Below are 12,772 nucleotides of genomic sequence, written 5' to 3' on the forward strand. Positions count from 1 at the left end.
AAATAGAAAATGTTGTATTTGTCCCTGGAGGTAATAGAAAGCCATTGGAGTTGGAATAGGATGACAACATGATTTGACTTGCACTTTAGGAAAATCACTTTAGTAACTGAATGGAGGATAGATTAGAGGATCAAGAGACTTGAGGCAGGCAAAACAGCAAATTAGTATAGACTATTGCAATAATTCAGGTATGAGGTGACAGTGGCAGAAGAGAGACAGAGCATATAAGAAAGAGGTTGCAAAGACAGTCTTAGCAATAGGCTTAATATGAGGGGTGAGAGATAGTGAAGAATGCTGGATGACTCCTAGGTTTTGAGCCTGAGAGACTAGAGAGGAGGATTTTGGGGAATAATTAATTATTTGGGACATATTGATTTTAAGATGTCTACTGGACATCCAGAAGATGTTTGAAAGGCAGTTAGAGATGGAAGAATGGAGTTCAGAAGAGAGATTTGGACAGAATAGGCAGATTTGAGAATCATCAACATAAAGATAGATATTAATTAGATAATTCCATGGTAACTATTGAGATAACCAAATGACGTAGTATAGAGGAAGAAGAGAAGAGGACCTAGTACACAACACTAAGGGATACCTATGATTAGAAGGTGCAATCTAGAAGAAGATCCAGCAGAAGCAGCAGAGGATAAGTCAAATAGGTATGAAGAGCATCAGGAAAGAGGGGTGTCCCAAAAACCAAGAGCAATGAGACTATCAAGGAGGAAAGAGTGGTGAGCAGTATTAAAGGCTGTAGAGATGTCGAGATGGGGATTGAGAAAAGGCCACTGAGTTTGACAATGAAGAGATCATTAGTGTGTTTCTTGAGAAGTGTTTTGGTTGAATAAGTCAGAAATCAGATCACACAAGATTAAGAAGAGAGTAAGATTATAAAAGGTCTTTTTGAGGGCTTCCCTACAAAGGGCAAAAGAGACATTGGATGGTAGTAAGAAGGGATAGATAGAAGGATCAAATTAGGATTTTTTCAGGATAGGTGAGACATGGGCATGTTTGTATGAAGTGGGAAATGAGCCAGAAGATTGGAAGATATTGAAAATGAGTAAAGAGAAAAGGATGGCAGAGAGGGCAATCCATTGGATGAAACAGGATCAAATGAAATTGCTTGAGGGGTTAACTTTGATAAGGAGTAAGCCCGCATCATGTGACACAGAAGTAAAGAAAGATAAAGTGACAGGGAGCATCTGAGAGATAAGAAATGAGAGAGAGGACACATTGTAGGTTTGAAGAGGAATGAAAAATATTCTAAGAGCCACTGTGGAGAGTGCGATGGTGAGTTGATGAGTGATGTATAGTAGGAATGCTTAATAGCAGTGAAGGCCCATTTGAGGTTATATAACATAAATTTGTCATGGATTCAGTCATAATGGTTGTGTGACTTTCTCTACCATTGTTCAGCAGCACATGTGTAAAAGTGAATGGGTTGAACAATGGGAGTGTTACAAGACTGACACTTAGATGGTCATAATCAATGATATGAGAAAGGGGCTAGGGATTCAAGAGGGGAGGACAGTTTAGAGTTGAATTTGTTCATTGAGGTATCCATATGGGAGAAGAGTAAAGAGTGGCAGTGCAGGGGAAATGACCTGGGAAGAAATTGGGAGATCAAGAGATTGGAGGTCGCAGTGCAGATGAAAAGTAGGGTTATATAAGGAAAGGCAGAGGGATCAATAAAAAGATCAGTAAAAAGAAAGAAACAGATTATAGTCAGATAAGGGGATTTCAGAATTCTTGAACCTAAAGGTGGTACTTTTGTGGATGATGGCAAGATCAAGGGTATGGATATCCTTGTTTGTGCCTGAGGTTGGATGGAGGAGTAGCTTACAGGAGGTGAGTGGATTGAGAAAATGAATGGTTGGGTTGTTAAGGGAGAATCAATATGTATGTTGAAGTCCCCTACGTGTGAGGACAGAAATTGGGAAAGAGAGAAAAATTGTGAGTCATGTATCAAACTCACTGAGAAAAAAAGAGGAAGGACTTTGGGATCCTTCTTCAAATGTGCAATCCAGAGTTGAACTCTAGACTCCTTATGCGGTCCATAGGAGAGAGAACTACAGAGCTACCAATCAATTACTCCTAAATGCTAAGCCATCATAGCACACTGCTCACTTATATTGATCTTGTCATCCCATCAAATACCCAAATTATTTTTTCAGACAAACCATGTTCAGTCTAGGTCATTCCAATATAATTCTTTTGTAATTTGAACCCCTGTCTAAAACTTCATATTTCTTCTATCAAAACTATATTATGGGGCAGCTAGGTGGCACAGTGGATAAAGCACCTGCCATGGATTGAGGAGGACCTGAGTTCTAATCTGAGCTCAGACACTGGACACTAGCTGTGTGATCCTGGGCAAGTAACTTAACCCCCATTGCTCTGATAAACAACAACAACAAAAAAGACTACATTATTAGATTTCTCACAATCTTCCAGCCAGCCTGTTCAGATGTTTTGGGATAGTGTCTCATTTCTCTGAGGTCACTAGTTTACATATGTAAAGTGACTTTACATATGTGAGAAACATCTATGAAAAAGAGGACAGGACATATCCCAGACCCACCATTACTCAGTTTAATTGAATAATGAAGAAAATGAAGATATTGAAGTAGATAACCTTTAAGGTCCCTTCTAATTCAAAATCTATGTCCCTATAATCTGATATGTTAGCTATCCCTCCTAGATTTGTTTCATGCAAAAATTATGTATCTCTATACATATATATACATATATATATATGTATATATAATCTATTATTTTAACTAAGTCTTTAATAAAAGATGTGATACGGTACTTGCAAAGCAAAGATGAGTAGGTATGCTACTACAAATAATTTTCCAAAGAATACATTCAAAATATCCTGACCACTAATGGCCATTCTTTGAGTTCAGCCATTTCTGTAACTGGGTCTAGCTCAGTTGTGTCGATTTTTTTTTAAATGGGGGCTATTAAGCCATATATAAGCATCCCTGTGGGCTGCGGATTAACTTAGTAAACTATATATTAATGTTATTTATGTTTTAATGTATTTTGTTAATTATTAAATGTTTCCCCAATTACATTTTTATCTACTTCTGGAGCACTCTTCACTGTGTCTATGTGTTTGACACCTTTGCTCTTAACTATATCATTATATCTTGTCAATAAAAATAGCAGGAGAGACTGCTGAATAACTTTAGCATTCCATAATCCTCTCAAAATAAGAAAATAAAGTTAAACTTGGTAAATCTTTAACAAGTTTAAGAAGAGGAAAGAATGATCATAACCATCTCTAAAATTTGGTACAGGAATCTGAATGAAGGTTATTGGCATTTAGGTGCAGACTATAATTTCTTTCCAATTTTTGAAAATCACAAAAGACAGCTAGATAACCTCTTATTACATTGTAATTTTGGAAATCAACTCCCTATTAGCCGTGTTTGTTGTGTCCTTTCCAGGCAAAAATTATTCTCCTTAGCAAAGGTTAAAAAAATAGTAAAGAATTGAGCCTTTCCACTTTCTTTCATTATTATCACTTGATGTTGTGATAAAAACTAGTTGCTGAATTAGCTAATAGGAAACATTTATATTTTCCTTTGATGTTATCAAAATAGCGTTATCATTTTAAACATTTATGAAAAAAAGGACAGAACATATCCCAGACCCACTATGACACAGGTTGTGGGGGGGCTAATGTACAATATTGTCCATCTATAGTCTGTCATTTGATGCTTTGTTATATATGAAATTTATTAATCTTGAGCTCTAAAATTATCCAGGGAATAAACTTGCAATCTCTTCTCATTAACTAATTAGCTTAAGCCCCAATGAAAATTCATTAAATATTAATTATTCAATGAAGTAGAGAAACTTCCTTTCCGATTAACACTGACTCTTACCCATATTTTTAAAATACAAAAAGTCACTGAATTTAACAATTTGTTAATGAATGACAGCAATAATAAGCATGATCGCATGGATATTAACAAAATATTTTACCTATAACCACTGTCATTGTGTCAGATTCATACCAGACTCTCAAAATACAAATATGATACCTCACTTGTCTGAAAACAGTCTCAAATCATACAAATCATTTCAGATATTGATTAAAGTCTCAATATTTCTCCTGAAGACTAGTACTTCTCTTTGTTTTCTCTTCATCAATGATAGGAAATAGTCTTTCAGCATCTCTCAAGCTTTTTATAGATTTCACTCTATGATACCATACCATCTGTGGTCTCCTTGAGATTTAGACATTTGTCTGATATGATCCTCACAACATCACTATGAAATAGGTAGTCGTTATATAATTTATATTTTACACCTAAGGATATTGAAATAGGAAAAATCTCAACCACAGATCATAAGTGGCAAAATCATAACTTAAATACAGGGATTTAGATTATACATACAATGCTTTAGTCACAAAACCACAGCTGCCTTTTGTTAAAGTATTTCTGATGAAGGTTCATGCTTCCTTAGTGCATTTTTATCACTGTTCAAGGAACAATGAAATATTTGATTACCATAAAGGATCATCGAAAAATAGATTTAGAGGTAGAAAGGTACCTTAGAAAACACCTACTTTTTATTCATTTTAAAGAAGGCACTATTGAGGTCTAGCACAGTTGTTCATTGAAAAAATTAATTTAATTTAAAAAGAAAAATGTAGTAATTGAATAAGAAAAAAATTAAAGTGCTAAAAGACTTAATCTCCTTTCTAGCTGGGAAGATCTAGGAAGGCATCTGGAGGAGGTGGTATTTGAAAAAGAGCTCGTCAAGTATGTAAGAATTAGTATGGAAAGATTATAAAAGGGCACTTCAGGAAGAGAAAGGGAGATTTACAAAGGCCCAGAAGTACACAACTGTGGGACATATTTAAGGGAAAACTTGCAATCTAACTTTAATGTGGTATAGTTTAAGCAAGGGACAAAATTTTAGGAAACTGAATTTTAGGTGGTAGGTGAGGTTTGTGTCATTGCCACTGTAAATGCTAGTTCAATTAAATCTTAATTCAAATGTTTATTGAGTGTTTCCCTTATGTTTCATTACAGCACTAAACTGACCATGAAAGGCCATATCAACTCTCTGAGTCTCTGTGACAAATCCTGAAGAAATGTACAGTCATCTTAGTTGTGATTTCTTTCTACCAGGATTACACAGAAACACACTAAACCCAATTCTTCTGCCAGATGATTCTTTCATGCTGTTTCTATCATGGTAGACTTTAAGTGAGTCCTGTTTCCATTATTTGAGAATTATACAAATATATTTATTATTACTGTTTTATTAATCTAGCTGGAAAATTAAACTTTTCTGATCGCCTAGTTGTAATGATACACGTTAAGAGGGAAGTTTGCATTTAGAATTTAAGCACATACCTTTATTTTAATGAGGTGATTTGTGTGTACCTGTCATTAATTGTTAACATTTACAAATATGATTCATTCAGTCACCTAATACAAATAATAGATGGGTGTATTCTAATGAATTCAAACCTACACATAAGTGCCAGCAGGAAGTTCCAATCACACTTAATCAGGATTGTTCATTAATCTTACTTAGTTTGGCTCTATATAGTGTGCTGGATATGATCCTTTTGCAAAATAAATACAAATGCTTACATTTGACCTATGGACTTGAGCTTTGTAAAAATATACAGTATTTAGGGTATAATTGTGTAATTTTTCAGCTGCACCCATCCAATCATCTGTCTGGATCCCATGCTGAACTCATTTTTCTCTATACACTATAGCTTATTTTATCCTTTTTTATTAATGGCTGCATTTATTTATTTATTTCACACACGCACACCACTGTGTGAAATAAAGGCAAGGTTTCAATTGCATATATCTTTAAAAGATTAATACTATACCCAATTGTACAGAAACACATGTACCTTAATAGGGATCAGAGAATGTCATTCCTGTTGATGTTATCAAGCTTCTTCCTCTCTGACACAGGAGGTGAAAGTGACAAAAATTAAAATGATAAAATGTTTGGCATCCAGGAATTACAATTGCTGATTCCATAAAGGTATTACATATCTCTTTTTCAGCATTCCATTCTACAGATTATGGCTTGTCAACATTTTTGTTCTAATGGTGGTCAAAGGGATATTTCATATTAGATTGACTGAGTTTATCTCTTTGAGTTTACATAGGAGAAGGAATGTATCTACTTGGGTTTTATATGTCTCTGACCTCTGAGAAGACAAAGTTTATAAGTGTATATCCAGGAAAATTTCACAGCCAGTGTCAAAACTATAGTCCCAGCTATGATATCAGCTGAGAAACAACTTTTTCCTCATTTGCCATTTGCTTAATAAACATTTACGAAGTGGTCAAAATAAGGCAGCAAAACTGCTCTAATCCTGGTGCTCACTGGCTCTGTCCCTCAGGATTGGAGATTTAGAGTTAAGAGGGACCTCAGAACACATCTAATCTCAATCTTATTTTACAGATGTGGAAATTGAGGCCCAGAGATAGCTGGTGAATTAGAATCAGAAGATTAGAGATTTAAATGTAAAAGAAACCTCAAAAGTAATATAATCTGGCTTCCTCATTTTAAAGAGGAGGAAATTGAGACCCACGGAGACTAAATTATTTGTTGAGGGCCCCATACACTCCTATCTTCTGAGTCCAAAATTGGCATTTTTAGCCTTATAGCATATGACATCTTTTAGTCCCTAAAAGAGCATAGATCTGCTACATTGTATCCGTTACCATCTTCTCCTTGAATGGAGGAAATCCATATCATCTGAGAAGTTGGGTGGCTGTGTTTCCTGGAATGAAGTAGCTCAAGATTGTACAATATATTAATCATATTTGAACTCTTCTATTTAAATTAAGATGCAATAATAACCAAGCAAAAGTATCATTTGCTTTTCTACCAACTTATATGTAGTATATGCTTGAAGTGAAATTGAAATTGAAGAAATTCATGACAAATTTGAGAATTAACAGTGATTCTCCTTCCTAAATCACAAAATGAACACCTTTTTTAATAGTAGGAGAGGCTAGGATTTTATTTTTACCTTATTTTTCCAAATAATTGTCTTCTTCCATGTGACCATTTGATTTTGTCAGTATAGCTATAACTATTACCTTAGCTTGTAGATAAGGGCATTTTGTTTACTTGAGTATAATATGATAGTTCATTTATGTAGAAGAATTTAGAAATGTGCTGGTAGATATTGCGTTTTTTGAAGTATGAAAATACAATTTTATTAGAAATTCTTATTTATACTGAATAGCAGTCACCATCTAACTATCCAGGCTCATTATATCTTTTTCTTATGTGTTCCACATGCTAGTCAAATTTGTTCAACATAATAACCTACTTTCCCCTTTCCATGCCTAGAACGCTCTCCTCCTTACCCATGCCACTTTGTTTTTCTTTGTTTGTTTTTGATAATAAACATTTTTAATTCTATCCCTCCTTCCTCCCTCCCAGAGGCAGTAAGCAATCAGATATAGGTTATACATGTGCAATTATGTAAAACATTACCATATTAGACATTTTGTGTAAGAAAACTTGAATAAAAGAAAAAATGAAAGAAAGTGACAAATAACATGCTTCAATCTCTGTTCAATCATTATCAGGTCTTTCTTTGGAGGTGGATAGTATGCTTCATCATTAGTCCTTTGCAATTTTTTTGTATCATTGTATTGCTGAGAATAGTTAAGTCATTCAGAGTTCCTCATTGAACAATAGTGCTGTCACTGTACACTGTTTTGCTAACTTCACCATAAATCAATTCACATAAAACTTTCCAGGCCTTTCTGAATGAATCCTGCTTGTCATTTCTTATAGCACAATAATATTCCATCACAATCTTATACCACAACTTGTTTATCCATCCCCCAACTGATGGACCCAGGTAGAAATTTTTTTAAAAAAATGTTTCTACAGACATTAAATGTTTCACCCTGACCAAATGAAGCATAGGGTAGGGGAGAAGTTCTCTTTAAATATGATGACTCAATGGCCCAGCCTCACTGACATCTTACTTACCAAAATAACAAATTTCCACTAATTCTGAACATGTAATTGGACCATCACATGAAAATCTAGTGGAATATCTCCATTGGTATACTTACTGGTACTGTGTATTGAATTGGGGGGGGCGGCAGTTGGAGGATGGCTTCAAAATAGTGTCTGATTCTGTATATTTTAACTTAAATCACTGCTTAAAATATTTTTCTGTCATTATTTCTTCATGCTCCACACAAACTAAGCTGCACATCTGCACAAAACTTTAAATACCTCTCAAGCCCCCATGGGACAGAATATGAACTCATATATAAAGATAACTTTTTAATATTCAAAATTCCCATCAGTTTGGTGGCAACTATAAATATCCTTTAATTTACAACCCCAAAAGTAGTTTCTTCAGTTATGCTTCATATAATTATATATTTTAAATGCAAATATTTGTTTATAAATATTATTCAAAGAACTAATAAGCTCTTTTTAAATACCAAAATATCTCACTTTCCCTAATTACAATAATTTTATAGCTGGATAAATAGCATGTCAGACTGTTTGCTCCTCCTCTATCCATTGTGAGACACTCATATGAGAAAGCTAAAGGATCTGTGGCAGATTTTCTCTCTGTGTACTTGGACTTTGATTAGAAGATGGGAAAAGATATTCTTTGTTAAGGCATTACTGAATGCTAAAGCATTTTAATATTTGATCTTGTAGTACAGTTTTTCGACATTGAGAGTTATATATTAGAATGTGAAAAGCTTTTATTTTGAGAGTCATATATGCTCTATTATATTTTCACCAATCTAGTCAATAAAAAATTGATTCTGGGGGCAGCTAAGTGGCACAGTGGATAAAGCACCAGCTCTGGATTCAGGAGGACCTGAGTTCAAATCCGGACTCAGACACTTTGACACTTACTAGCTGTGTGACCTTGGGCAAGTCACTTAACCCACACTGCCCCACCAAAAAAAAAAAAAAAGATTCTGGCCGTGATGTCTGTAATCCCTGAAATTCCATGAACCAATTGGAATGATATTAGTCAAACAATTAAAGGAAAGAAGGGGAGATAGATACCGAATTTGTGATCTCATTGGTATTGGGAACTCCCAGATAAGGAAACTCTTTACATGGTGGTATTTCCTCTGGATATTATAGTCTTGGGGAGTTACCAAGAACACTAAAAGGTTAAGTCATTTGCCCAATAATATGTATTGGTATTTGTGGCAGAACTTGAACCCAGGATTTCCTGGCTTGGTAAGTCAGTTCTGTATTCACTATTCCCTGACTGCCTCTCAATTACATGATAATCATACTTGATATAAAGGACTATTGAAGACTATTCTCTGTCATTCACTTGGTAGCACAGTCAGCAGAGTGATGATTTCTGCAAGTGTTTATAATGGAGGGAAAAAGTAAACAGCTGATCCTATGCTTAATGAAAACAATAGATAATTGTTATATATCAACAGAAATCACTTTTCACACATCTACCATGTGTAAGCACTGTGCTAGGCTGAGAGGGATACAAAGATAGAAAATGGCCGGCTACAATAGAGTAAAAGACATTACTTCGTATGAATAACTAATGAAAAATTTAGCTCATGATGGTGTGTCTAAATACTATGAGGATATAAGGGAGGAATAACTTACGTATAACCAAATGGACTCCTGGATAGATTCCTGAAGAAAATACTATGTTTTGGGGACCTCGAAGGATTTGTAAAGTACCAGCATGCTAAATAATGATGACAGTGGGAGGTCATTTTTAATATAGGATTCAAGTTCCAGTTTCAGTTATTCTGACTCTAGTAAAAAATTTTACCTCCTTGGCCTCAGTTTCCACATCTGTAAAATGAAGGAATTTTGTTAGATGACTTCTGAAGTAGCTTCAAGCTCTAAATTTGGAAAACCATAAGATATTAGCAAGCCAAACTAGTATGGAGTTCTGGGTTAGTTTTTATTTTTTCTTCTGTGAAGATGGATTTCCACACATGTGCCCACACTATTTCACTTGCTCCTTTTAATGACTAAGATCACACATCTGCAAGGTAAACTAGTTGGGGTTAGGGTCATAGTCTGCAGCCCTGGAACACAGCCAAAATAACTACCCTACAGGGAATTAAAATGTATGACCTTTGCTTCATTAGCATTAACCAACTGAGCTAACTAGCTACAGGCAACTTTATAATATCACTCTACTCCTAAGCATAAAAACAAAAGAAGGCATAGTAGTGTGTGCAGATGTGAAGCAGGTAGTAATGTATTATTTAAAATATGAATAATAATGATAATTATATTCACTAATAATAATATATAATGAAAAAACCCTTTCCCATTAATGACATAGTTTATAAGTAGATAGTATGAATAAGGATGGAGAACAGTAAGATGCTAATATAAGCTTAGTAAAGTAATGAATGTTTCAGTTATATTGTGATTATATATACCACAAACATGTCATTGATTCAGTTCAAAACTAAAGATAGTCTACCATCACCTAATTCATAATGCAATTTGACATGTGCTGAATTCTTCCTTCCTTTACACTAAAAATTATTTTCTACCTGTTAACTTCTAAGAGAAATATATATGTGGAAGTTGTGACATCAAGAATATGTAAAGATACACAAGAGTATGCCAAGGAATAGATTAGTGATATTTCATGTAAAGAAATATTGTATTGCTTTTCCTGACAGCAGACAAGATGTCAGAAGTGGAGCAGAAGAAGAAGCGAACCTTCCCGAACTTCATGTACCACCAAGTGGACCTGGATCAGCTCCTGGACATGTCTTTTGAACAGCTCATGCAGTTTTACAGAGCCTGGCAGCGGCGGAGACTCAACCGGGGTCTGCGACACAAGCAGCATTCTCTCCTTAAGCGCCTGAGGAAGGCCAAGAAGGAGGCACCCCCCATGGAAAAGCCCGAGGTCGTGAAGACATACCTTCGAGACATGATCATCCTGCCAGAGATGGTGGGCAGTATGGTGGGTGTCTACAACGGCAAGACCTTCAATCAGGTTGAAATTAAGCCCGAGATGATTGGACACTACCTGGGCGAATTCTCTATCACCTATAAGCCTGTGAAACATGGCCGGCCAGGTATTGGGGGCACCCACTCTTCTCGTTTCTTCCCTCTCAAGTAACCCAGGTCCTAACAATAAAAACAAGAAGGTTCTTAGTGAAAAAAGAAAAAAGAAAAGAAAAAGGAAATATTGTGTTGTGGCATAATTCGGTAAAGGACAATATTGCATAGAATATAAAATAAGCATGACCTAATGGAGATAGAAATGGGAAGATAAAAAGGAAGTCGAGTTGAGGTGAATGGGAAAAAAAGAAATGACCAGACTCATAGCTAGGCATTTATCTAGTACCATAGTAGAATTTATACTGTCCTTGTGAAGCAGTCTTTTTCATTCTACAAAAATTTAAAAAAAAAAAAAACAACTACAATAAGATAAGTGTATCTCAGTGACCCTCTTGAGTTCATCTTCCTAATACTTCTACAAAGTCAGGTACTAATTATGTTTCTTGAGTAAAAGGCAAGTACATGAGCCAACGAAATAATATACCAAGCCTAAGTGTTAATGCAATGAAAACAGTGTTGGATTTGCAACCAGAAGATCTGGGTTCAAGTCCCAGTTCTGTAGTTGCATTGACATTATACAAGTCAGTTTACCTCTCTGTCTACAGTTTCCTCATATGAAAAATGAGAAATTAGACTAGATGACCTCTTAGATTTCTTTTAGCTCTAAATCTACAAAATTTATGTTTATTGTGATATTTATACCTTAATTGCAATGATATTTTTGCTTCATTTTCAGATCCCTTTACTTGTGTAATACCTTGGGGCACTAACCTTAACATTTTATTTAATGCCATGCAGCACAGACATTTTAAGTTATATCATTTCTAGCATGTTATCTTTCTTTTTCTGTGATTCTTCCTGACCAAACATTGGAGAGTTATAATAGGGGTCCTTACAGTAATAATTCTTCCTTATAGTGTAAGGGTGAGAATGAAGCTTCAACACAAATTCTATATCCTTTGCATATTATGGAAAAGCAAGAAATATGATCGTTTGTAAATGTATAGATGTATTATAAAAGGGAAGAGTTTGTCAGGTGATGGGTGACAGATCAATGAGGGGTATATAAAAATGATTATAATTTAGTCAGCTAGAATCAGCATAAGCAAAATGAAGGAAAAAGAAAAACAGTGAAACACAGCTTATCTATTTACTCAGCAGTTGATAAAGCCTGACAACTTAATTAAGTCACTTTTATTAAGGTTGGAACACCATGTGATGTCTCAGTGATAATTCACTTAACTGATTTTAGCAATATTAAAAAGCATAGTGCTAAATAATACCAATTAAAAGTTTATACTTTAAAAATCATTTAAGCCAAATGACCCAAAATAAGTAACATATATTGAAAGACATCACTCTGTATATAAAAACTATTTTAAAAGTTTCTGCCAAGACTAGATTGATACTAAGAAGTATATAATTCATATAATATACTTTAACCAAACTGGAACAAATAGAAATACTTTGTAGTATTCTACAAAGGTAACTAAGCTACAGTACTAACATTTATTACTATTCACATTATATAAAATTATAAAAGCAACTCACATTCTTACACAGTGCCTACAGAGTGACATAGTTTTCCAAATCTTTTAGGGATTGGAGGGCAAATGGTTGGTGCTTTTAAATCCATCCAACCAACACAATTCTTGTAGTAGTCAAAAAACTTTCTCCAAAGAAGTATCAGGGAATG

At 34.7% G+C, this 12,772-nt stretch overlaps 1 protein-coding gene across 1 annotated transcript; it reads left to right on the forward strand.

Moving 5' to 3' along the window:
- Window positions 1-10,678: 10,678 nt before the first annotated feature.
- On the forward strand, window positions 10,679-11,134 carry LOC122750772 (40S ribosomal protein S15-like). Its single transcript, XM_043997594.1, has one exon. The coding sequence runs from the start codon at window positions 10,697-10,699 to the stop codon at window positions 11,132-11,134; it is 438 nt and encodes a 145-aa protein (XP_043853529.1). The 5' UTR covers window positions 10,679-10,696.
- The last annotated feature ends 1,638 nt before the right edge of the window (window positions 11,135-12,772 follow it).

Source organism: Dromiciops gliroides, chromosome 3 (assembly GCF_019393635.1).
Source record: "Dromiciops gliroides isolate mDroGli1 chromosome 3, mDroGli1.pri, whole genome shotgun sequence".
Taxonomy (NCBI): domain Eukaryota; kingdom Metazoa; phylum Chordata; class Mammalia; order Microbiotheria; family Microbiotheriidae; genus Dromiciops; species Dromiciops gliroides.